Source organism: Lepisosteus platostomus, chromosome 6 (genome assembly GCF_059453375.1).
Source record: "Lepisosteus platostomus isolate fLepPlt1 chromosome 6, fLepPlt1.hap1, whole genome shotgun sequence".
In the NCBI taxonomy this organism is placed as follows: domain Eukaryota; kingdom Metazoa; phylum Chordata; class Actinopteri; order Semionotiformes; family Lepisosteidae; genus Lepisosteus; species Lepisosteus platostomus.
Window position 1 is genome coordinate 8,152,123 of NC_142616.1, and position 27,245 is coordinate 8,179,367.

The 27,245-nt window shown below is 39.6% G+C and overlaps 1 protein-coding gene across 10 annotated transcripts in view; it reads left to right on the plus strand.

The window, feature by feature from the left end:
• The window catches only part of LOC148660003 (uncharacterized), a 95,365-nt gene extending 68,769 nt beyond the window's left edge, over positions 1-26,596 (plus strand). For 8 of the 10 annotated variants that reach the window (XM_088634026.1, XM_088634024.1, XM_088634027.1 and 5 more), the window contains 19 exons: positions 15,322-15,447; positions 15,594-15,719; positions 16,034-16,159; positions 17,007-17,132; positions 17,687-17,812; positions 17,960-18,085; positions 18,400-18,525; positions 19,373-19,498; positions 20,053-20,178; positions 20,326-20,451; positions 20,766-20,891; positions 21,746-21,871; positions 22,128-22,253; positions 22,420-22,545; positions 23,137-23,259; positions 23,843-23,869; positions 24,471-24,497; positions 25,215-25,241; positions 25,415-26,596. In XM_088634026.1, the coding sequence (XP_088490152.1) occupies positions 15,322-15,447; positions 15,594-15,719; positions 16,034-16,159; positions 17,007-17,132; positions 17,687-17,812; positions 17,960-18,085; positions 18,400-18,525; positions 19,373-19,498; positions 20,053-20,178; positions 20,326-20,451; positions 20,766-20,891; positions 21,746-21,871; positions 22,128-22,253; positions 22,420-22,545; positions 23,137-23,259; positions 23,843-23,869; positions 24,471-24,497; positions 25,215-25,241; positions 25,415-25,956 (2,510 nt within the window). In that variant the 3' untranslated portion in view covers positions 25,957-26,596. Of the gene's footprint in view, positions 1-201; positions 328-585; positions 712-1,637; positions 1,761-2,343; positions 2,371-2,968; positions 2,996-3,720; positions 3,748-3,920; positions 5,327-15,321; positions 15,448-15,593; positions 15,720-16,033; positions 16,160-17,006; positions 17,133-17,686; positions 17,813-17,959; positions 18,086-18,399; positions 18,526-19,372; positions 19,499-20,052; positions 20,179-20,325; positions 20,452-20,765; positions 20,892-21,745; positions 21,872-22,127; positions 22,254-22,419; positions 22,546-23,136; positions 23,260-23,842; positions 23,870-24,470; positions 24,498-25,214; positions 25,242-25,414 lie in introns of those variants that run through there. The other 2 variants (XM_088634029.1, XM_088634035.1) reach the window with 2 other exon arrangements.
• The last annotated feature ends 649 nt before the right edge of the window (positions 26,597-27,245 follow it).

Genomic DNA, 27,245 nt, shown 5'->3' on the forward strand with positions numbered 1-27,245 from the left:
AACTGTTTATTGACCAATTTCAGGTCTCAGCCCATGACAGGTTGCAGGAACCCAATTCACACAATTTCTTCTTTGTACCTGAACTGGCAAGAAAATATAGTAATCATATTTTGTAACTTTTAAAATATCCCTCATTACCCTCTCCTCATGACAAAGTTGATCTGGAAAGAAAAAGTCATTTACCTTCTCTCCATTGGGCAGAGCTACAGAAGAAGCTGCAGACTCTTCGAAGAGAGCACGCTGACCTTCAGAGAGACCATTCAGACCTGCAGAGAAACTATGGCAATGTGACTGGAAGTTGTCAGCTTATGCAGAAAACCAAGACTGGTAAACATTTATGACTAAATGTTGCTTCTTCAATAATGAACTTCACATCCCACTGAGCTTCACCTGAAGAAGGCTCCACGGCCGAAACGTTGTGTTCTCTTTCTTCTTTTTTTCAGCATGGAATAAACCTATTACTTGTTCCTACTGAGCTTCACACTTCAATCTTTTATGTTTTTTATTGACAACTTTGAGATGCCTGATGGTCACTTTAATGTTTATCTAAAATATATTCCTGCGTTTCATCTGTTGATTATCCAGAGCTACAGAAGAAACTGGAGACACTACAAAGAGGACACTCTGACCTTCAGAGAGACCATTCAGACCTGCAGAGAAACTACAGCAATGTAACCAGAAGCTGTCGACTTACACAGAGCTCCAAGACGGGTGAGCCACATCCATCCTTTTTCTAACCACCTCATCCAATTCCGGATTGCAGGGAAGCTGGATCCTATTTCAGCAAGCAATAGGCCCCAGGATACACTCTGTAAGGGACACCAGCCCATCACAGGGAAGACAGATACTGTACAAATTCAAACACATTTCACACCTAGGCCAATCTTCCCAGAAGTCAGTTAACCTACCCCTATGTCTTTGGACTGTGGGAGGAATCTGGAGCACCCGGAGGATACCCATGCGAACATGGGGAGAACACACAAACTGCACATTTGAATTCAAGACCTCAGCGCTGCGAGACAGCATTGGTCACCATTTGCCACTGGGCTGCCCCTGGTGATGTCACGCCCTCTGCAGCCAGAGGGCGCTCCTTCTCTGACCTGTCCCTAGTTTCCGGTCTGCTGTCCTTCCTGTCCCTCTCTTTCCCTTGGGCTATATATTTCCGGGTCTTGCACTCTGTCCTCGCTCAGCATTGACGTTCGGATGTCCTGAGACCCGCCTAGCACCAGGGCGCCCCACGTCTGCTCCCTGAGGGCATAGGTTTCTATACGGCATTCCTGAACTCTTTGCACTAATGAGCCCGGGCCTTTTTCCCGTCTCGCCGCTACGCATATGGGTCTTTTTCTGCTCTCCTGCTCCCCACGGTTAGTCCCTTTGGACGTCCGTGACAGGTGAGTAACAGTTTCTCAATATTCACCTAGTATATTTCGGCAGTGATTAATATGCCTCATAGGGTACATACACATTAAATTTATTTCCATATGGAGAAATAATTTACTTTTCATGAACACACCCTAAACAAGCATTTAGGTGCTATTTCACTGTTGCTAAAGTTACAATCATGCTCTCTGCTTGAATAAAGGATTACATTGAAAATATGTCTTATCTTGCACTAAAATGTGTTTTTTGTCACCCAGAGCTACAGAAGGAATTGGAGGATGAAGAGGCTGAGAACTCCAGACTACAGCATCTCTACAGCAGCATGAAGGCCAACTATCTTCCCATAGAGATGTGCTTCCTCAGTGACACCAACAAGACCGGTAAATCACTACGTTATTAATTTGATCTGTACTACTCCATGTATTTTTGTGAGAAAGAGAATACCCCAACTCCCACCAGCTCACTAAAGTATCAATACTAGGCTTCAGTCTTCTCTTCCCAAAATTATTTGCACAGGAACCCTTCCAGCAATAACATCCCACCAATCAGTTAATTTTATAGACGAGTTATGAGCACTTGCTCCACATGGCCAAGTTGCAATCTTTCAAGACAAGTGGGTTAAAGCCAATTGGGTATATACACGGAGAAATCAGACCTTTCTTGACACCAGTCTTCAGCCAAGCATCCTTCTACCAATCCCACTAGACCACCGATGTCTGTCCCATTGTTAATTTGTAGGAGAGTTCTGACTGGATAAGTAACATGGCCAAGCTATTGTTCCTCAAGCCAAGCATAGTAAAGCCTTAAAGCTTTGTGTGAATAATTCAAATGTGACACCTTTTCCTGAAAAACCACAGGATGAACAGTCAACACCACAAAAACTGAATTGATTTTATTTGTATTTTTGTAATTCTGAAAAGACAGACTTTATGCTCACTTACTGTCAATTTTCTTTTATTTCAGTCAGACGTGTGTTTTCTGAGTATTCAAGTAAGTTGGTTTTATTTGAAATACTTATTTTAATTTCAGTTATAGTTTTAACACAGCTTTTATATTAATATTAGGTCATAACCAAAAGCACATTATAAAACAGAAACAGAAAAACTAGGGTTAGGGTTAGGACATTTTTCCAGATCACAGCCATGTGGAAAATGTTAGTAATCTCTCAATAGAAACATTGTACATATGATATTTGCATGAAGGTCTGAGGGAAAGGGAAAGGAAATGGTTGGATGAGCATGAAAACGATGCCACTGCCATCCCAGTCACCCGATCTCAACCCCATTAAACGCTTATGGGAGATTCTGGAGTGAGACAGCGTTTTCCACCACCACCAACAAAAACATTCATCTCATTCTTTCATGAGAACACGATGGTTTTCTCTTGAAAAAATGGTGTCCAGTACAGTTCCATTCACTTGTAGAATCTATGTCAAGTTGCGTAGCTGCTCGTTGTTGGCCCAACACCCTAGTAAGATACTTGGTGTTTCCTTTATTTCGACAGTGACCTGTAAGTAAAAACACAGACAGTAAAATAATGAAGAAGTATTATTAATATATTCAGTAAGTGCCGATTTTCTTCACAACAGGAAAGGAAGGAGTTACCCCCATACCAGGTAACAATTTGTCTTTTCATTTTCTCTTGAAAGGTCTAGTAATATATAATTTTGAATAAAAATCCTAGCACGTGATTGAATCGATTTAAATCCATTATATAGAATTGATTGATTAAATACCTGCAAAATCATGAAGATACAGTTTGTATTCATATTTTAAATATATTTAATACAGTATACAAATATATATATATATATATCATTTAATTATATATAAATGTGATTAAAATTTACAATCAACCTTACCTACTTACATTTCCTGTTCTAGGAAGGTCAAATTAATAATAATTATCATAGAATATGATTGAGTGGCTATAAATGACCATAATATATAAATATTATCAGTTAAATAACTGCAAACATAAGAACATTCATACAAGATGGATTTAACTAGAAAAAAATTTAGATGTCAAGGGCTAAACTCTCATTTGCTATTTTGTTTATAGTAGTATTACTTACTGTAGAACATTTGTCATTAAACTATATTTCATTTTCTAACAGCCTTAGCACAGTACAGTATTCAAGTTGTATGGCATTTAATTATCTGTCAAATTGCTAGACTTTGGAACTACTGCACACACAAAGAGAGTTTTTGTTCTGATAACAAAAACACAATTGTCAAAAACCTTACATGCCAGAAAATGCTTTACGAATACACCAGTGTGGATTGTGTCAATGGACCTGACTTCGCAGCACACAAATAACTAAACTCCTTTTTTCCCCAGTGTGGAAGTGGATTCGTGAGGCCTCAGGTACGGTTTTCCCATCATCTCTCTTCAATACTGTTTCCTGTCATCACCACACCAGGTCACACTCAACTCTGAACAGAAACATTGTAAAAGTAAAAATAGAGTCATACATTTATGTTAAATCATACAGTATATGTACAGTTCTCATTGGTCATTGTTGTTTCTTTCCTAAACAGTTGATGTGACACTGGATCCCAATTCAGCACATCCCAGTCTCATCCTGTCCGCGGATGGGAAACAAGTGAGGCTGGGTGATCAAAGACAGACTCTACCTGATTCTCCACAGAGATTTGATCCTGTTGTTTGTGTCCTGGGCAGGGAGGAATTCTCCTCTGGGAGACACTACTGGGAGGTGGAGGTGGGGGAGAAGACTAAATGGAGTTTAGGAATTGCGAGAGAGTCCATCAAAAGGAAGGGGGATATTACACTGAGTCCCAAGAATGGCTACTGGACTATGTGGTTAAGGAATAATGAATATAGGGCACTTGAAGGCACCTCTGTTCTCCTATCACTGAGTACAAAACCCAAGAAGGTGGGGATATACTTGGATTATGAGGAGAGACAGGTCTCCTTTTACAATGTGGAGACCAGGAATCACATCTACACTTTCACTGACACCTTCACTGAGAAACTGTATCCATACTTCAGTCCCAACATCAATGATGATGGCAAAAACTCTGGCCCACTGATCATCTCTCCCACTGAGATAACAGACTAAACATCAAGTTCAGGTTTCTTGTAGTACTACATATAGACTGCTTAGTTTTATTATTCATTTTGATGATTCATTGTAACATTTGCAGATATTGTTTTTAGTTTGAGTTAAAATAATATAGGTAAATAAAAATGGACACAATGAAATGTTTATGCTGAAAGAAAGGTTACAAATGGGATATATATAATGTTTAAACCTAAAGAACATATTTTATAGTTCATACTCATTCATGCTAATCTAATCTGAAACTCACAGTTTAGGTTTTTCACATTTCATATTTTTAACTGTTTTTGAATGACTTTGTTGTGATTTCTTTAGCTAATATTGTATATTAGGTATTCACCCCCAGAAGTGTTCCTGCTAGGCATATACTGTAAATAATAACAATTCCATTCAAAGGCATAACTACAGTATCAGGATGGGTTGCCTGCTTGAATCTAGAAGTTCTTATACTGTAAGTTACCATTAAATAGGCAATTTGGAAAGACTGGAACACAACACATTTAATACTTTAGTTGGCTTTTAGGTTCAATTAAGTCAACCAAGCCAAATGCAGTATCTTGGAACTACAAGCTGCTTGCATTTTCATTCCTTATGATCCTTCAATTCAATGATCAAATTAAAAGCTTTAATGCTCAAACTGAAATTGTTCAGATTGTTTAGAAATTGCTGATTTTAAGAGTGATCTGTGAAACCTGATCCAACTCCTAGGATGACCAATCCCTGCTTTACAGTAATTCTAATAAGGACAAAAAAACAGCCATACTGCCAAACTTAATGGGTACAGTGGCAAATAAATGTCCTTGTAAGACGGGTAATTTCAGTCTGTACCATAAATAGAAGGGGTCCATTTTATTCTAAATACAATGAGAGCTAAATTAAAATTATTTTTAATGCTAACATTTTAGAAACAGCATACAATGAGAGGGTCTATTAAATGTAAAGACCTCTATAATAAACAGATACAGCTGAATTGAACAGAACTGATGAAAACAAATGAAACCCATGTTCTTAGAGCCTTATATGTTGTTGCCACTGAAAAGCAGGCTGGATGAGAGTAGTATTCCACAGTATACTGGAATCCAGTTTAGTCAGATAAAGGCCTCTGTATACCCAGATACCCCAGACAAGCTTCATAGCTGTCCATTGAGCACCACGTCTGAAAATGAACAACATTAATCAGAGTCTATTCAACATCAGCTCCCAACTTGGACCTGGTGTCCCACACAAAGAAAAATTCACAAGCTACAACCTTGACCCGGTCTTCAGCAGATGATTATTGTGTTTTTTTATCTTACTCGGTGGAGGATGAAATAGAATATCTCTGGGATAACAACAGGAAATGTCTCAACAATGAGACGAAAATGTCTGACAAATTCAGTGGATATTTCACTCAGATGTTTATCAGGGAAGAATTCAGCAACATGCCTGAGGCTTAGGAAAGACAATGTTCCAAATGAAATAGCATTTGTATAGAAGAGGCAAGACATGTTACAGCTTCTAGAAGCACTCAAGATTAATTTCCTGGGTATGATGATATCCTATCAATTACTGAAGGAAAACAGAGATATTCCCAGGCTTTTAACAAAACTCTTCCAACAGCTGTTGAAGTCACACCTTATTTCATTTTTACTGTGCCTAAAGAAAAAGGGGAGAGGTGACCCCTTAAACAGGAATTATTCCTGCCTTGTACGTGGCTAAGCACCTAGCTAATATCCTTACGTCCTTGTCCTTGTCCTCAGGTTGTTTTCATCTCCCAGAATCAGCAGTGCATGCAGAGACCAGCAACAAATACTAATATGGCTAAAGTGCCCTTTTATTTCCCAGTGGCTAACAACATTCCTTGGCGTCCACTCAACACCCAGAGTACACCGGTAAAAGTCGATGCCCCATTTGAGGGGGTGGAGGCACCGGAGTGAGGTTAGCAAAAACCATTAAAAAAAAGGAAAAAGCTCATTGCTTGGCACAGCGACAGCCACACTGGACTGTCCCTATTTATCGGGTCCAGTCCAGGGAGCAAAGAAAGACCACTTGGAACAGTTGTTTCTAGTCTGGACTATCCCTATTTATCGGGGTCCAGACTGAAAGAAAAAGAGCAGGGCAAAAAACAAAAGAGAAGTCAACGTGCCCCGCTGAATCCTCACAGCAGAAGAAAATAAAAAAAAAGATCAACGGAAGCAAAAATGAGGCCTCAACACTCTCTGACTCAATCCCGTCTGGGACTGTCACTGGAATGTTATCTCCTTGCGGGGTATCGGGACTGGAATCATGCTTGTCTGTCCCTCCGGGGAGGTGCTCAGTGAGCTCTTAAGGGGCCTCCACAGCTACGGCTTGTCCTAAATTAGCCTGGTCACCTGTGGTTGCTAAGGCAACGCATCACACTTAATCCAGGTCTCCGCCTCCACACTGAACATGCCCCCGCGTAATGCCACATACCCCAGTGGGCCCCCATTACCCAACAAATGTCCCAAAATAATGCAGTCCTGTAGTTCTATCCTCTGCTGCCTTGGCTTCCTGAATAAAATTGTCCCAGATGTCCCCACCCGCCCCCCAACCTGTTTGTCTCTGAGTCCACTTTAGGGTAGAGTGTAGGGATGATGATGTTGAGGTCTTACTCTGCTGCTCCCAGTCCCTGGTGTCTAGGTCTTTCCTCAGGAGGACTTGATACTGGCGCTGGCCAGTCCGGACAGCGAACTACAGTCCCTCAAGTCCCGGTGCTGGGATATCACGTTCACTTGTGTCTCTCCAAGAAAGTGGTTACCAGCTCCGTTGGCAGGTTGGGGTTAAACATGTGCATTGTGATGGTCCTCTGGTTTCCTTTCCTCATCGGTTCCACCAGAAAATTAGAGAGAGGGGGGTTTAGTTCCCACCCCCCAAATCTCTATGTAAGCACCAGACTGACTTGTCTGGAGGCAAAAGATTTCCTCCACCGCAAGGCGCAGCAGTCCCTCGAGGAAGGATGCCATGGCGTTTCTTCTTCCACCTTCTTCCAGTGGTCCTTGTTTCTGCCATTCTGCCAGAGGATGCAGAGAAAGTGAGAAAGAAGAGTGCGTCCGCAGGCCACGCACACTTTCAGCCTAGAGGCAAAGGAGGTAGAAAGAAAGAGCAGGAAGAGAGAGGAAGAGAAGCTTCCAGGTCTCAAGGGGGGGAGAGAGCATTGTGGTTAGGCCACGCACACTCAACCCTAGCCAGGAGGTCAAGGAGGCAGAGATAAAAGGAAAGGTGAGGAGAAAAGAAGGGGAGAAAATACTGGTTCCCACACAGCTCAGCTGCTGCCTAGCCTTAAACTGATGGGCTCAACCCAAAGTGACACTGGCTCAGGCACGCTTCAGGAGTCTTCGATCTCCGTCTAGACCTCAGGAAGGCCAAGAACTGTGGTCAGGCCACACATATTTGATCTTAACCAAATGGCTGAATAGCGACAAGATCTTGATCTTCATGAGGAGATTTTATGAAGTCATTCCTCAGAGTTCGTCAAGGTGAGCCGCTGCTCTTTCTTGCTGCTTCTGCTCTTTCTCCAGGCCGTGAGGCTGTGCGACTTGGGCGAGGGACTGCAGCCGATATAAACCCTCAGGTACTGCTGATGTCAGCCTTAGGAAATGGAAACTTACTGTCAATCCTCAAAATTTTCAGTTTCATTTCCTCTGATGGAAATGACACAGCATGGCCTGTGTGCAAATAATAAACAACAAAAAAACATTATTACTTATTTAATTATTAACTTTATGAAATATTATTATCCAATAATTTATTAACAAATCTATCAATGATTTTTAACAATAAATTAATAATACATCATTGAATTAGAACTTATTGAAGTGTCTCAGCATTGGTATATCGAATTAAAAAATATGATAGTAGTTTTAGCAGTTTCTAACTATGAAAGTGCTAAAGAAATTGTCCAGCCCACAAAAGGCAGGCGTAAAACACACCAAATTTTATATGAGAGTTTTCTTGTCCTGTCAATGATAGTAGCTTATTTGAATCAGACTTGTAAATGAAGGCAGGTTCCTCTTTCGGTTGCACTTTCTATCTCAGTGCAGTTTAAAGATATACAACATTTATGAGAATGTGAAAATGAGATCAGCTCTGGATTTGTCATCTTTTCCTCAGAGCACAGCTGCCGTGCAAAGTCAAGGGAATTCAGCAGGGAAAGTCCAGAGCTGTGCCGATACAACACATCTTTGAGGCTGTAGACTTTACTTTATCTACAGGATGCAATTAGAGGATGAAAGTAAAAATTGCTCTAAAACAAATTACAAATTGTATCTAAAGGGATAATCTAATAAAGATGTTGACTTTGTTTTGAAAACAAACATACTGTGCAAACCTCAATTATGTTCTGGTGTTCTTGCAAAGAGAACCCAGTACATGGTCAAAGTAAGAGAAAAAAAGAAATAAGATTCTTGTTACACTCAAAATATTTTATGATTCTTCTTTTATATCTGTGTCATGAACAAAAGATACAAAATCACCTTTTTACATTAGGTACATCATTTATTTAGAGTGAGTCTGTGTTTACTTTGATGGCTGAAGTTAAGACTATTTGGTTGCACACTATATATATTACTGTATAAGGTTTGTAAGGTTAAATTGTTGAAGAGGTCTTTGTCAATTGTTTAAATTTTTCCCTGCAAACTTGGATTCTCTTTTAAATTATTTTGGAACTTGTCACTAGAATCCTGACCTATAAGTGGCTAGTGAAGTAATCCAGGCTCAAACGCTTGATCGCAGGAGGAGAAATGTCTTTGCCCTTTGAGCCACATGGAAGGACCCTTGGACCAGTAGGACCTTTGTGACCAAATTCCGAAAGTTAGGGTAAAACCGAAATAGGACAGAAGTTCAATTCATCCTCCTCGTCCATATTTCCCTGTGCTCTGGCCAGCACTGGTCTTCAGCAGACACAAACCAGGTAGGCGCCTGGCTGCCTGCATGCTTGTGTGCGATTTGCGACACAGGGCTGAGCAGGTCTGAGCTGAGCAGAGCTAAGATGAGCAGAGTTGAGCTAAACTGAACTAAGCTGAGCAGAGCTGAGCATGGCAGAGCTCAGCAGGGCTAAAAAGGTCTGTGCAATACTAAGCACACAGGCAGACATGATGCAATAGCAGGCGAAGGAATTGGGTGCATTTCCACACAACAGTCCCCCCTCCCCCTGACCCAGCCCTTCAGAGATAAAAGAGAAGTCCCTCTTGAGAAAGCCCACAGAGCTGGCGATCATCAGAGATGGGGAATCCTGAGAAAGACGTGGAGCTTAAAACCATGAGGAAGCTGACAGAAGGGCCGTCACACACTGGGAAACTTGAAGGTAGAGTCCAGACGTCAATCTGAAAAATAGCCTTAATTTCTGAATTCATGAACCAATCTCTGAGGACAAGTAACACTGTTCATAACCTACATTTTATATAGCACCTTTCATGGGCCAAATTGCCTCTTTTAGTTTTTAACTGATTCAACACTTATGTTAAAGAATAATTCTTACAATATTATTCACTTCACAAGAATTTTTTTTTTCAACAAAGGCAGAGGGGACTTTTACTTACAGTTACCCAATGCCTATGTTTTCCATGTTAATAAACTATCATTCATCCGTTTTCAGTCCATTTTCCTCATGAGAGTTGTAAATGATCTTTATTTTCTATATATTAATAGTAATAAAATTGTTCATCTCACATAGAAATGCCAACAGTTTAGTGTCCAACAGTCCTTGATTGGAAATATATGATTAGGTTCAGCCAGGGCAGAATTTCTGTTATCTGTATCTCATTGATTACAATATTTCAAAGACTGAATAAAGTTGAATTTTTGGATTGACAAAGTCTCTTTTCCATCAACAATAAAGCTCCTAGATCTGAAATATACTCTCCTGAATATACTGTATTTCAGTTTTGGTGAGTTCTCTTGCCTGTATCTATCCATTCAGTTTACCACAGGTCAAAATTCTGAGGCAAATGTTTGCCTTAGTATTAACAAGAGAACAACTGGATTCATGTATTTTGTGAAGCATTATTTTTTGCTGCTGTATAGAAACACAAATGTTATAACAAAAAGAAAAAGCTAAAGTATGATTCAGCCATCTCAAGTAAAGTGCTTGAAAACTGGAAACATTGCAAATGAAGTGAAGAGAACTGTGATTATATATTGTCATATTATACACAGTGGAACTACACACGTGCAAAATCTTTGATTCCATTACTGGTACATAAAAATAATGTAAATTATCATTTGAAAAAACAAACCACATCTCAAAAAATCCATACTTACTTAATAGAGATTGCCACATCGCAGCGTGCAGGAGTTTCTTTTATATTAGACAATATCAGATATGAACACGTTCTACTTCCCTCTTTGTCAGCCCCAGTTGCACAGAATACAGAACCCAATTTGCTGAATGAGCGCAGTGCTGTTCCTTTGTTTTTTCTGAAAGTAATCTTTAAGTTGGTGACCTGTTATAAAACGATAACAATGGCAAAAGGACAGCTCTGTTGGTTTCAAGTACTGTACTGGCACTGAAGTCATCAAAGATCACCAAGTCTCTTATTCCCATTCCCAGGGACTCAGCCGAGCTCAGAGAGGAGAGTTTCATCCTACAGGAGCCTTGCGCTGGTCTTTGCCATTCTGTGGATCAGCACTCTCAGTGCTGGAGTGGGTCTCTACTGTGAGTACCAGCAGGGAGCAGTTCAGTGCTGACACTGGGAAGTTTTGTATTGAATGTACTCTGCTGCATATTGGTGAATGTATAGACCAATGCATATGTACTTTTACAGAACAAGTAAAGGTTTATTCCATGCTGAAAAGTGGAGAAAAGAAACACAATGTTTCGGCTATGGAGCCTTCTTCGGGTATCATGTAAAGGAATAGGAGTTGGTAAGAAAGCCTGGTCTTGGAACAGATCAGTCCCTGTGAAGAGACGGAATGCTGGTTTGGTGAGAAAAGGGGGCAAGTAGCTCAGGGAGGAGGAGAAGGGCTGACGAAGAGATCTAGAAAAAGATTTAGCGGAAGGCATAGTGGGTCACAGCAGAAGTAGGCTGAAGCAGTTCAGGTGGGTAGCTGTGTCAGCATGCCTAGGCTGCAAAGGAAGAAAAAAGAAGAAGAAGGAAAACAACGTTTCTTCTTTTGTTCAGCATGGAATAAACCTATTACTTGTTCCTTTACACCCTACTCATGCTGACGCAGATCCCCACCTGAACTACTTATCAGTTCTAAGATGCTTTTGCAAAAACATCAAGTGAAGGAGAAGTTCTGCTGCGTTTTCAGTTGCTGGTTTTCTCATACATGTTTTTGCCCATTCAGTTTACCACAGGTCAATGGAACATTCTGAGGCAAGTGGCCTTCATGAACATCCACTAACACTGCAGAACCAACAGGAGGATTTCCGAATGAACACGTCTAACCTCATAACTGGTAAAGATTGCATTTCTAAAAGCTTTGAATTTAAAATGAGATTTTTTTTTATCGAGGGTCAATTACGACGTAGCTGACTGGCTCGAAAACTTGAATCGCCAAAGGCAGAATTCAGTAGTTGGTTTGAAAAGGTGAAAAACCTCAGTTCCTCATCAGAAACCTGCTTATTTTAGAAGCTAAGAACTTTGGCTCTTCTAAATCTGGAACTAAACCTAGAATTAACATACATTACACAGTGACTCCATGTCAGTCATTTCTGTGATCAAAATCAGCTATACCATACTGATGGGGAAAACAGCTATCCATTGCTGATAAGACTTTATTTACTAAAAAGTCAGAAGTAGAATTCTCTTCAGATCGTTCTACCTCTGTCAATGTTGTGGTATGAGTAATATTCCCAAAATACACAGTGCCAATATGCAAGCTTATTTGCACCCACCCATCAACTTTGTAAAGCCTGAGCTGTTACCCTATCTGTGGATGGCACTGTACTTGAACTTCAGACTAAATTGAAAAACTTGGGGGAGATATTTGATTCAGGCATGACATTTGACCCAGATGTGCAACATATTGTCAGAAAATCTTTCTTTTACCTCAGTCTGATCAGAAACCAGTCTACAAATTACCAGACTATGTCCTATGTTATCACTGACTGTGGCTGAAAAGCTGATCAACACGTTTGTCTTCTCCCAAATTTACTACTGTAACGGTCTACTTGCTGGGCTTTCTAAATTCACATTGAACAAACTCCAAAATATCCAAATCCTGAATCCTGACCAGGTCTGGTGCAAGTGATCTCCTGTCCTGGAGTCCTTGCACTGGCTTCCTGTCAAGTTTTGTGCTGACTTCAAAATCCTCATGCTCACTTATAAGGCTCTGCATGGATTGGCACCTCAGTACCTGTCTGAGCTATTATCGTCCTACTCCCCACCTCACAACCTTCGCTCTACTTAATCTGATCTCCTTTCAGTCCTCCATTTACACTGTGTGGGTGACAGGACCTTCTCCTGTTATGCCCCAAAGCTTTGGAACTATATCTCCAAGGATATCAGAGAGTCACGCTTCTCTAAACTCCTAAAATCCAGACTCAAAACCTTCTTCTTTAGAAGAGCCTTTACTTAACTGGTTCTGTTCTTTACCCCTCTGCTCCTACTGTATTCAGCATCCCCATCTACTGTCTCCTCTCATTGTGTATTCTCATTGTGCATATCTTGTGTATTTTTTTATTGTTTTTGTTGTCATTCTGTAAAGCCACCTTTGAAGGTGCTAAAATAAAGTTTATACAAAATCTGAAAAACATCTAGATGTAGTGTAAGACATACAGTATTTTGAGCATATAAAGTATTTGTCTAACATCTAAAATAATGTTTAACTAATGTAAGAGGTCAGCCAGGTTTAAGAATTTTAAAGAGGGTGGAGCCACCAGGGCATGGAAAATATACGTTTTACACTACATCTGTGTAAGGCAATCGGGGAACTTAGCTGCACCTATACACAGCCTCTCCTTAAAAAGCTATGCAGAGTCGCAGGAGGATGTCAGAATAAACCCAAATATGATTCCTTAGAAGAGTCAATTCAGAGAATCTCAGGTTGAGATTTATAAGTGTGTTAAAAGAAATAAATTGTATTCTGAGTAATAGCCTGGGTCATAGCTGTGTCTGCTACTAGTAAATAGAAGAATTTCAGGCCAAATAGGTTCAACTAGGTGAGAGTCTTTCCACTCTTATTAGTGGGATTCATGTAGGATCCAAGTCAAGTCTTCTTTGGGACTGGCAATTTACTGGGGAGATAGGCATCTCTATTGGCATGTTCTCAATCTCGAAAAAAAACTCGACACCTTCTTAGGAATAACACATGTACAGATTGTCCTACCATGCTACCTAACGCAATAAATTGTATTACACTGCTGTACAATTGACTGGTTCATATCACCTGATTTCATGTTTTTAAAACATTAAACATCATTTTACATTTTGACTGATCAGCTTTACCTACCCAGTAACAAGATCAACAAAAAAAACTATTCTTTTGTTAATTCTGCAGAACTACAGAACAAGCTTCAAATCCTTCAGCAAGAATTTTCTGACCTTCAAAAAGACCATGCCGATGTAGAGAGAAACTTCAGAAATGTGACTGAAACTTGTCAGCTTACACTGAACTCCAAGACAGGTGATGTTTACAGTTACAAACCTCTTTCTTGTGTGGCTTTTTAAACAATCATTTTGAGGACTTACTGTACATAATCCCAGGTTTCAAGATCAACTGAAAATATCTTTTATGTGCTTCACCCAGAACTTCTGATGTCTCTGGAGAGCCTTCAAAAACAGCACTCTACCCTTCAGAAAGACCACTCTGATCTACAGGAAAGTTACAGGAATGTGTCAAACGGCCAATTGCTTACCCAGAGATACAGCACTGGTAAATTATAATTTATTCTCTAGAGTTTCTATTAGCTAATGAAATAATGTAAACAAAAATCTATTAATCAAACAATTTCTCAGCTACAAATACTGAGAGTGGAAGAGGAGCATGAGTGCATTGCACTGAGCATATTATGTGTTTGTATAATAGTGAAGTATACAGAGCATTCTGGGACTCTAGCAATAGAGTCTAATATAAATAGACATTATCATTATTTAATTGTATCTGTAAATAGTGATATGAATGATCAAATTATGACATCAGACATCTTGCAGATGTTTTAGTTCTTCATTTGTGGACAAAAGGAGATGTTAGCAGGATGCACTAAGTTCTGCTGGCTTTTATTCTCCATTATTTCAGAAGCGAATAAGGATGAAGCCAAATGTGACAATTATTTTTTCCATTACTGTATATCCAAATTTTGCAAAAATCTTGAGACCCATCAAAGGTAAAATGTTGATTTTCACCGAGATCATTCAGTGATGACCTACAACTTAATAGGTTCAGAACGTTTTCCACCATGGCTTTTCAATGATCATCCTGAAGATGTACGCCAACAGAGTTTACAAAAGTACATGAAAGTTCTTGTGTTTGGCATCAAGAACTACAGAATTCACCGAAGACCCTTCAAAGAGACAACTTTGACCTTCAGGGAGGCCTTTCCGACCTTCAGAGAGACTACAGCAATGTCACGGAACACAGTCAGCTTATAAAACAAGCCAAGACAGGTGTAGACCTTTGTGATGGTCTAGATCACATCTCATCCTCTTTATCTACAGATAAAGAGAGCACTTTGACCTTCACATAGACCATTCGGGTCTACAGAGAAATTACCATAATGTTTCTGACACTTGTGAGCTTGTGCACAAATCCAATACTGGCAAATGTTTGATTATCAGTTGCTTCTTTAATGATGACTATTACGTCACGTTGAGCTATTTTATATCTTATGGCTCTTTATTGCTGATTCTTTTAGGACTGGATAACATCATAATGTTTAGCTAAAACAAATTCAAATATTTCTTTTCTGTAACATCCAGAGGTGGAGAAGAAACTGCAAACCCTTCAAACAGACCACAGTGACCTCCAGAGAGACTGTTTGGATCTACAGAGAAACTGTACCAATGTGACAAGAAACTGTCAGCTCACACAGCAGTCAAAGACTGGTGAGTTACTTTTTGTGCTCTACAAAACAATACAAGGAGATTTTTTAATGTTCCTCTCTTTACTTCTGTTGATCATCAACTAAAAGTTCTACTCTAACAATGGCTCCAAGATTAGGTGAAATACATTCCTTGTGTTCTATATCCAGAACTGCAGAAGAGCCTGGAGACCCTTCAAAAGCAACATTCTAACCTTCAGAGAAGCCTTTCAGATCTACAGAGAAGCTACAGAAATGTGTCAGAGAGCCATCTTCTCACACAGAGAACCAACACTGGTGAAACATCATGTTTTGATATTCCTACCTCTCTAGTGATCAACAAACCTTCTCTCCAACAGTTCATTGACCAATTTCTGGTCACAGCCCATGCCAGATGTTTATGGTTATAATCTCAGCAAAATATGTCTTGTTTGTAGTTACATTGGAGGGAAAATGCATTTACTGTATTATTATCCTGACAACTGTTAAATATCCATTGTCAAATGACTTCACAGTGTCATCCTCTTTCAAGGCTTTGACAAATTTCACCATTTCCTCAAGACAGATATCTCTTGGTGAAACATGGCATTTAATGTCTCTCCATTGTGCAGAGCAACAGAAGAAGCTGCAGGCTCTGCAAAGAGAGAACTCTGACCTGCAGAGAGACCATTCAAACCTGCAGAGAAGATACAGCAATGTCACTGGCACTTGTGAGCTGCTCCACAAATCCAAGACTGGTAAACTTTTAGAATTAAATGTTGCTTCCTTTCTAAAGACCTCACATCAAATTGGCCTTTATTCGTGACACTTTATGGCTTTTCATAGATAATTATCTTAAATATCGGATTATATCATAATTCCTTACTGTTAAATAGTGCTTTTCTGGACACTCCACTCAAAGCGTTTTACAGGTAATGGGGATCCTCTCCACCACCAGTGTGCAGCCCCACCTGGATGATGCTCCAGTGCTCTTACCACACATCAGCTCTCAGTAGGGAGGAGAACAGAGTGATCAAGCCATTTAATAAATGAGTGTTATTAAGAGGCCATGATTGGTAAAGGCCAGGGGAAAATTTGGCCAGACATTGGGGTTAACATCCCCACACTTCTCGAGAAATGCTCTGGGTTTTTTAATGACCATATAGAGTCAAGACCTCAGTTTTATGTCTCATTTAAAGGACAATGCTTATCTTACAATATAGTGTCCTCGTCACTATACTGAGATATCAGGACCCACGCAGAACGCAGGGTGAGCCCCCTCTACTGGTTCCACTAACAGCTCTTCCAGCAGCAACCTTAGCTTTAACAAGAGGTCTCTCATCCAGGTACTGACCAGACTCACACCTACTGAGCTTCAGTGGGGCTGCCAGCTGTGAATTGCAGGGTGATATAGCTGTGGGCTAATATATAATAATGTTTAGCTAAAACAAATTCAAATAGGACCAATATGATGAAATATGACAATACAACGAGTTTTTTTTATAGTTCCTCCTTTCTTTACTTCAGTTGATCATCAATTTAAAGTTTTATTCTAACAACAACTCCAAGATTAGGAGAGATAAGTCCCTTGTGTTCTTTGTCCAGAACTGCAGAAGACTCTGGAGTCTCTTCAAAGACAACATTCTAGTCTTCAGAGAGAACTTTTAGATCTACAGAGAAACTACAGGAATGTGACAGAGAGCCATCTTCTCATGAAGAGATCCAACACTGGTGAGCTTCATGTTTATCCATTCATATCTCACCATTCATATATCCATTCATATCTCACTGGTGACCAACAAACCTTCTTTCAACTGTTTATTGACCAATTTCACGTCTAAGCCCATGACAGGTTGCAGGAATCCAATTCTCACAATTTCTTCTTTGTACCTGAACTGGCAAGAAAATATAGTAATCATATTTTATAACTTTTATAATATCCCTCATGACAAAGTTGACCTGGTAAGACAAAGTCATTTACCTTCTCTCCACTGGGCAGAGCTACAGAAGAATCTGCAGACTCTGCGAAGAGTTCACTCTGACCTTCAAAGAGACCTTTGGGGTCTATAGAGAAATTACCATAATGTCTCTGGCACTTGTGAGCTTGTGCACAAATCCAAGACAGGCAAATGTTTATCAGTTGCTTCATTAATAATTACTTTTACGTCACGCTGAGCTATCCTATTTATATCTTATGGCTTTTTATTGCTGAATTTTTAAGGACTGGATTACATTGTAATGTCTAGCTAAAACAAATTCAAATATTTCTTTTCTGGAACATCCAGAGCTGGAGAAGAAACTGCAAACCCTTCAAACAGACCACAGTGACCTCCAGAGAGACTGTTTGGATCTACAGAGAAACTGTTCCACTGTGACAAGAAACTGTCGGCTCACACAGCAGTCAAAGACTGGTGAGTTACTTTTTGTGCTCTATAAAACAATACAAGGAGATTTTTTTAATGTTCCTCTCTTTACTTCTGTTGATCATCAACTAAAAGTTCTACTCTAACAATGGCTCCAAGATTAGGTGAAATACATTCCTTGTGTTCTATATCCAGAACTGCAGAAGAGCCTGGAGACCCTTCAAAAGCAACATTCTAACCTTCAGAGAAGCCTTTCAGATCTACAGAGAAGCTACAGAAATGTGTCAGAGAGCCATCTTCTCACACAGAGAACCAACACTGGTGAAACATCATGTTTTGATATTCCTACCTCTCTAGTGATCAACAAACCTTCTCTCCAACAGTTCATTGACCAATTTCTGGTCACAGCCCATGCCAGATGTTTATGGTTATAATCTCAGCAAAATATGTCTTGTTTGTAGTTACATTGGAGGGAAAATGCATTTACTGTATTATTATCCTGACAACTGTTAAATATCCATTGTCAAATGACTTCACAGTGTCATCCTCTTTCAAGGCTTTGACAAATTTCACCATTTCCTCAAGACAGATATCTCTTGGTGAAACATGGCATTTAATGTCTCTCCATTGTGCAGAGCAACAGAAGAAGCTGCAGGCTCTGCAAAGAGAGAACTCTGACCTGCAGAGAGACCATTCAAACCTGCAGAGAAGATACAGCAATGTCACTGGCACTTGTGAGCTGCTCCACAAATCCAAGACTGGTAAACTTTTAGAATTAAATGTTGCTTCCTTTCTAAAGACCTCACATCAAATTGGCCTTTATTCGTGACACTTTATGGCTTTTCATAGATAATTATCTTAAATATCGGATTATATCATAATTCCTTACTGTTAAATAGTGCTTTTCTGGACACTCCACTCAAAGCGTTTTACAGGTAATGGGGATCCTCTCCACCACCAGTGTGCAGCCCCACCTGGATGATGCTCCAGTGCTCTTACCACACATCAGCTCTCAGTAGGGAGGAGAACAGAGTGATCAAGCCATTTAATAAATGAGTGTTATTAAGAGGCCATGATTGGTAAAGGCCAGGGGAAAATTTGGCCAGACATTGGGGTTAACATCCCCACACTTCTCGAGAAATGCTCTGGGTTTTTTAATGACCATATAGAGTCAAGACCTCAGTTTTATGTCTCATTTAAAGGACAATGCTTATCTTACAATATAGTGTCCTCGTCACTATACTGAGATATCAGGACCCACGCAGAACGCAGGGTGAGCCCCCTCTACTGGTTCCACTAACAGCTCTTCCAGCAGCAACCTTAGCTTTAACAAGAGGTCTCTCATCCAGGTACTGACCAGACTCACACCTACTGAGCTTCAGTGGGGCTGCCAGCTGTGAATTGCAGGGTGATATAGCTGTGGGCTAATATATAATAATGTTTAGCTAAAACAAATTCAAATAGGACCAATATGATGAAATATGACAATACAACGAGTTTTTTTTATAGTTCCTCCTTTCTTTACTTCAGTTGATCATCAATTTAAAGTTTTATTCTAACAACAACTCCAAGATTAGGAGAGATAAGTCCCTTGTGTTCTTTGTCCAGAACTGCAGAAGACTCTGGAGTCTCTTCAAAGACAACATTCTAGTCTTCAGAGAGAACTTTTAGATCTACAGAGAAACTACAGGAATGTGACAGAGAGCCATCTTCTCATGAAGAGATCCAACACTGGTGAGCTTCATGTTTATCCATTCATATCTCACCATTCATATATCCATTCATATCTCACTGGTGACCAACAAACCTTCTTTCAACTGTTTATTGACCAATTTCACGTCTAAGCCCATGACAGGTTGCAGGAATCCAATTCTCACAATTTCTTCTTTGTACCTGAACTGGCAAGAAAATATAGTAATCATATTTTATAACTTTTATAATATCCCTCATGACAAAGTTGACCTGGTAAGACAAAGTCATTTACCTTCTCTCCACTGGGCAGAGCTACAGAAGAATCTGCAGACTCTGCGAAGAGTTCACTCTGACCTTCAAAGAGACCTTTGGGGTCTATAGAGAAATTACCATAATGTCTCTGGCACTTGTGAGCTTGTGCACAAATCCAAGACAGGCAAATGTTTATCAGTTGCTTCATTAATAATTACTTTTACGTCACGCTGAGCTATACTCTTTATATCTTATGGCTTTTTATTGCTGAATTTTTAAGGACTGGATTACATCGTAATGTTTAGCTAAAAACAATTCAAATATTTCTTTTCTGGAACATCCAGAGCTGGAGAAGAAACTGCAAACCCTTCAAACAGACCACAGTGACCTCCAGAGAGACTGTTTGGATCTACAGAGAAACTGTAGCAGTGTGACAAGAAACTGTCGGCTCACAGAGCAGTCAAAGACTGGTGAGTTACTTTTTGTGCTCTACAAAACAATACAAGGAGATTTTTTTAATGTTCCTCTCTTTACTTCTGTTGATCATCAACTAAAAGTTCTACTCTAACAATGGCTCCAAGATTAGGTGAAATACATTCCTTGTGTTCTATATCCAGAACTGCAGAAGAGCCTGGAGACCCTTCAAAAGCAACATTCTAATCTTCAGAGAAGCCTTTCAGATCTACAGAGAAGCTACAGAAATGTGTCAGAGAGCCATCTTCTCACACAGAGAACCAACACTGGTGAAACATCATGTTTTGATATTCCTACCTCTCTAGTGATCAACAAACCTTCTCTCCAACAGTTTATTGACCAATTTCTGGTCTCAGCCCATGCCAGATGTTTATGGTTATATCCTCAGCAAAATATGTCTTGTTTGTAGTTACATTGGAAGGAAAATGCATTTACTGTATTATTATCCTGACAACTGTTAAATATCCATTGTCAAATGACTTCACAGTGTCATCCTCTTTCAAGGCTTTGACAAATTTCACCATTTCCTCAAGACAGATATCTCTTGGTAAAACATGGCATTTAATGTCTCTCCATTGTGCAGAGCAACAGAAGAAGCTGCAGGCTCTGCAAAGAGAGAACTCTGACCTTCAGAGAGACCATTCTAACCTGCAGAGAAGATACAGCAATGTCACTGGCACTTGTGAGCTGCTACACAAATCCAAGACTGGTAAACTTTTGTAATTATATGTTGCTTCCTTTCTAAAGACCTCACATCAAATTGGCCTTTATTTGTGACGCTTTATGACTTTTCATAGATAATTATCTTGAAGATTGGATTATATAATAATTCCTTACTGTTAAATAGTGCTTTTCTGGACACTCCACTCAAAGCATTTTACAGGTAATGGGTATCCCCTCCACCACCACCTGTGTGCAGCCCCACCTGGATGATGCTTCAGTACTCTCCCCACACAACAGCTCTCAGTGGGGAGGAGAGCAGAGTAATCAAGCCATTTAATAAATGAGTTTTATTAAGAGGCCATGATTGGTAAAGGCCAGGGGAAAATTTGGCCAGTTCATTGGGGTTAACATCCCCACACTTCTTGAGATATGCTCTGGGTTTTTTAATGACCACATAGAGTCAGGACCTCAGTTTTATGTCTCATTTGAAGGACAATGCTTATCTTACAATATAGTGTCCTCATCACTATACTGAGATATTAGGACCCACGCAGAACGCAGGGTGAGCCCCCTCTACTGGTTCCACTAACAGCTCTTCCAGCAGCAACCTTAGCTTTAACAAGAGGTCTCTCATCCAGGTACTGACCAGACTCACACCAACTGAGCTTCAGTGGGGCTGCCAGCTGTGAATTGCAGGGTGATATAGCTGTGGGCTAATATATAATAATGTTTAGCTAAAACAAATTCAAATAGGACCAATATGATGAAATATGACAATACAACGAGTTTTTTTTTTTACGGTTCCTGCTTTCTTTACTTCAGTTGATCATCAATTTAAAGTTTTATTCTAACAACGACTCCAAGATTAGGAGAAATAAGTCCTTGGTGTTCTTTGTCCAGAACTGCAGAAGACTCTGGAGTCTCTTCAAAGACAACATTCTAGTCTTCAGAGAGAACTTTCAGATCTACAGAGAAACTACAGGAATGTGACAGAGAGCCGTCTTCTCAGGCAGAGATCCAAAACTGGTGAGCTTTATGTTTATCCATTCATATCTCACTGGTGACCAACAAACCTTCTTCCAACTGTTTACTGACCAATTTCAGGTCTCAGCCCATGACAGGTTGCAGGAACCCAATTCACACAATTTCTTCTTTGTACCTGAACTGGCAAGAAAATATAGTAATTATATTTTGTAACTTTTAAAATATCCCTCATTACCCTCTCCTCATGACAAAGTTGACCTGGTAAGAAAAAGTCATTTACCTTCTCTCCATTGGGCAGAGATACAGAAGAAGCTGCAGACTCTTCGAAGAGAGCACGCTGACCTTCAGAGAGACCATTCAGACCTGCAGAGAAACTATGGCAATGTGACTGGAAGTTGTCAGCTTATGCAGAAAACCAAGACTGGTAAACATTTATGACTAAATGTTGCTTCTTCAATAATGAACTTCACATCCCACTGAGCTTCACACTTCAATCTTTTATGTTTTTTATTGACAACTTTGAGATGCCTGATGGTCACTTTAATGTTTATCTAAAATATATTCCTGCGTTTCATCTGTTGATTATCCAGAGCTACAGAAGAAACTGGAGACACTACAAAGAGGACACTCTGACCTTCAGAGAGACCATTCAGACCTGCAGAGAAACTACAGCAATGTAACCAGAAGCTGTCGACTTACACAGAGCTCCAAGACGGGTGAGCCACATCCATCCTTTTTCTAACCACCTCATCCAATTCCGGATTGCAGGGAAGCTGGATCCTATTTCAGCAAGCAATAGGCCCCAGGATACACTCTGTAAGGGACACCAGCCCATCACAGGGAAGACAGATACTGTACAAATTCAAACACATTTCACACCTAGGCCAATCTTCCCAGAAGTCAGTTAACCTACCCCTATGTCTTTGGACTGTGGGAGGAATCTGGAGCACCCGGAGGATACCCATGCGAACATGGGGAGAACACACAAACTGCACATTTGAATTCAAGACCTCAGCGCTGCGAGACAGCATTGGTCACCATTTGCCACTGGGCTGCCCCTGGTGAGTAACAGTTTCTCAATATTCACCTTGTATATTTCGGCAGCGATTAATATGCCTCATACGGTACATACACATTACATCTATTTCCATATGGAGAAATAATTTACTTTTCATGAACACACCCTAAACAAGCATTTAGGTGCTACTTCACTCTTGTCAAAGTTACAATCATGCTCTCTGCTTGAATAAAGGATTAAATTGAAAATATGTCTTATCTTGCACTAAAATGTGGTTTGTGTCACCCAGAGCTACAGAAGAAATTGGAGGATGAAGAGGCTGAGAACTCCAGACTGCAGCGTCTCTATAGCAGCATGAAGGCCAGTTATCTCCCCGTAGAGATGTGCTTCCCCAGTGACACCAACAAGACCGGTAAATCACTACGTTATTAATTTGATCTGTACTACTCCATGTATTTTTGTGAGAAAGAGAATACCCCAACTCCCACCAGCTCACTAAAGTATCAATACTAGGCTTCAGTCTTCTCTTCCCAAAATTCTTTGCACAGGAACCCTTCCAGCAATAACATCCCACCAATCAGTTCATTTTATAGGAGAGTTATGAGCACTTGCTCCACATGGCCAAGTTGTAATCCTTCAAGACAAGTGGGTTAAAGCCAATTGGGTATATACACGGAGAAATCAGACCTTTCTTGACACCAGTCTTGAGCCAAGCATCCTTCTACCAATCCCACTAGACCACCGATGTCTGTCCCATTGTTAATTTGTAGGAGAGTTCTGACTGGATAAGTAACATGGCCAAGCTATTGTTCCTCAAGCCAAGCATAGTAAAGCCTTGAAGCTTTGTGTGAATAATTCAAATGCAACACCTTTTCCTGAAAAACCACAGGATGAACAGTCAACACCACAAAAACTGAAGTGATTTTATTTGTATTTTTGTAATTCTGAAAAGACACACTTTATGCTCACTTACTGTCAATGTTCTTTTATTTCAGTCAGACGTGTGTTTTCTGAGTATTCAAGTAAGTTGGTTTTATTTGAAATACTTATTTTAATTTCAGTTATAATTTTAACACAGCTTTTATATTAATATTAGGTCATAACCAAAAGCACATTATAAAACAGAAACAGAAAAACTAGGGTTAGGGTTAGGACATTTTTCCAGATCACAGCCATGTGGAAAATGTTAGTAATCTCTCAATAGAAACATTGTACATATGATATTTGCATGAAGGTCTGAGGGAAAGGGAAAGGAAATGGTTGGATGAGCATGAAAACGATGCCACTGCCATCCCAGTCACCCGATCTCAACCCCATTAAACGCTTATGGGAGATTCTGGAGTGAGACAGCGTTTTCCACCACCACCAACAAAAACATTCATCTCATTCTTTCATGAGAACACGATGGTTTTCTCTTGAAAAATGGTGTCCAGTACAGTTCCATTCACTTGTAGAATCTATGTCAAGTTGCGTAGCTGCTCGTTGTTGGCCCAACACCCTATTAAGATACTTTGTCGGTGTTTCCTTTATTTCGACAGTGACCTGTAAGTAAAAACACAGACAGTAAAGTAATGAAGAAGTATTATTAATATATTCAGTAAGTGACGATTTTCTTCACAACAGGAAAGGAAGGAGTTACCCCCATACCAGGTAACAATTTGTCTTTTCATTTTCTCTTGAAAGGTCTAGTAATATATAATTTTGAATAAAAATCCTAGCACGTGATTGAATCGATTTAAATCCATTATATAGAATTGATTGATTAAATACCTGCAAAATCATGAAGATACAGTTTGTATTAATATTTTAAATATATTTAATACAGTATACAAATATATATATATATATCATTTAATTATATATAAATGTGATTAAAATTTACAATCAACCTTACCTACTTACATTTCCTGTTCTAGGAAGGTCAAATTAATAATAATTATCATAGAATATGATTGAGTGGCTATAAATGACCATAATATATAAATATTATCAGTTAAATAACTGCAAACATTAGAACATTCATACAAGATGGATTTAACTAGAAAAAAATTTAGATGTCAAGGGCTAAACTCTCATTTGCTATTTTGTTTATAGTAGTATTACTTACTGTAGAACATTTGTCATTAAACTATATTTCATTTTCTAACAGCCTTAGCACAGTACAGTATTCAAGTTGTATGGCATTTAATTATCTGTCAAATTGCTAGACTTTGGAACTACTGCACACACAGTTTTTTTTCTGATAACAAAAACACAATTGTCAAAAACCTTACATGCCAGAAAATGCTTTATGAATACACCAGTGTGGATTGTGTTAATGGACCTGACTTCGCAGCACACAAATAACTAAACTCCTTTTTTCCCCAGTGTGGAAGTGGATTCGTGAGGCCTCAGGTACGGTTTTCCCATCATCTCTCTTCAATAGTGTTTCCTGTCACCACCACACCAGGTCACACTCAACTCTGAACAGAAACATTGTAAAAGTAAAAATAGAGTCATACATTTATGTCAAATCATACAGTATATGTACAGTTCTCATTGGTCATTGTTGTTTCTTTTCTAAACAGTTGATGTGTCACTGGATCCCAATTCAGCGCAATCCAGTCTCATCCTGTCTAAGGATGGGAAACAAGTGAGGCTGGGTGATCGAAGACAGACTCTACCTGATTCTCCACAGAGATTTGATCCTGTAATTTGTGTCCTGGGCAGGGAGGGATTCTCCTCTGGGAGACACTACTGGGAGGTAGAAGTGGGAGAGAAGACTGCCTGGGATTTAGGTGTCGCCAAAGAGTCCATCAACAGGAAGGGGAAGATTATGCTCTCCCCTAAGAATGGCTACTGGACAGTGTGGCTCAGGGATGATGCGTACAATGCACTTGCTGACCCTTCTGTCCGCCTGCCCCTGAGCCTGAAGCCCCAGAAGGTGGGGATATACTTGGATTATGAGGAGGGACAGGTCTCCTTTTACAATGTGGAGACCAGGAATCACATCTACACTTTCACTAACACCTTCACTGAGAAACTCTATCCATTCTTTACCCCTGGTCTCACGGATGGTGGTAAAAACACAGATCCACTGATCATCTCTCCTGTCAGTCACGCAGTATAAGTATGAAATTGGTATCTTAAAATAATTATATTTGCATTAATACGAATTAACTGCTTTTATGAAATGAATGTTTCACTGCTGTAATTTGGAATTGTAATGTGGAATCATTTATAATTATTAGACTGCTTTGTAGGAAACATGATAAACGAATCCCCAGATGTGGTTTGTGGTGTGTGTGGCTGAGGGATGAGGTCTACAAGGGCTTTGATCTGTCCTACTTTCACACAGCCCAAAGCCTCAGAATGTGGGTGTGTATGTGGATTATGAAGAGGGACAGATCTCCTTTCACAATGTGAGATCAGGAATCACATCCACACTTTCGCTGATACCTTCACTGAGAAACGACATCCATTCTTTTGTCCTGGTCTCAATAAGGACCAATCTCCACCCAACTGATCACCTCTTTCTGAGAGTCCAACACATTGAATGTGTATATATATATATTTCTTCTATATAAAAATCCAAGCTGTCTTTGCCCATTGATGTGAATATGGTTCTTGTTCCTGTGGATGATTCTGGCATGAGAATCCAAGCACCTCTGTACTTTCATTTCTGAATGTTCTGAAGCCTTTAAAAGTGTCAGTATGAAATGTACATAAAACATATGTAACAGCTTTGCAATAAACCTCTTTTAAGTTTGTGTTCACTGTATTTATCAAGCATTCTTACTCCTATAGAATTTCCAAGGAAAGTTCAGGAGGGATGACTGCCAATTTCAATCAGCCTCAGCTTTCCTAAATTGGGATCATTTCTGATAGTATTTTCCTCAGTTTAAAAAATCTCTAAATATTACTCAGAAGTTTTTTTTTTCTCCTTAACGTGTGACTGTCTTCTGCTGCCTTCCTCCAGCCCATCTCCAGCTGCCCCTTGGTCACTCCTCACTCTGCAGGAGGTCCCAGCCTCCTCCTCCCATGACTGGGGGGGGGGGGCTGAGCCTCAGTAAAGCAGGTTAATCCAAATTGACTGAAACTCTCAATAAACAAATTCAGCACACTTAGTTTGTGGTTGTTGTTCATTCCAATGAACTGGTATACTGTAAATAACAAAATGCAAAAGAAGAAGTTATTTTGGATGGTTTAGAGTTTCTTCAAGGTAATACAGAATTTACAGTGCATGAGGGCTCTGTTCTTTCTCTTATATATTCGAGTTTTAAAATCTTAATATGTTGTCAGGAAGCAGTTGTTTCCCTTCTTTAGAACCGTTTATAGTCACGCTATGGCAATTTCTCTGTTTTTCCTTACGGTCTTTAAAAAAATGAATATAAATTAAACATAGAAAAATATTATAAA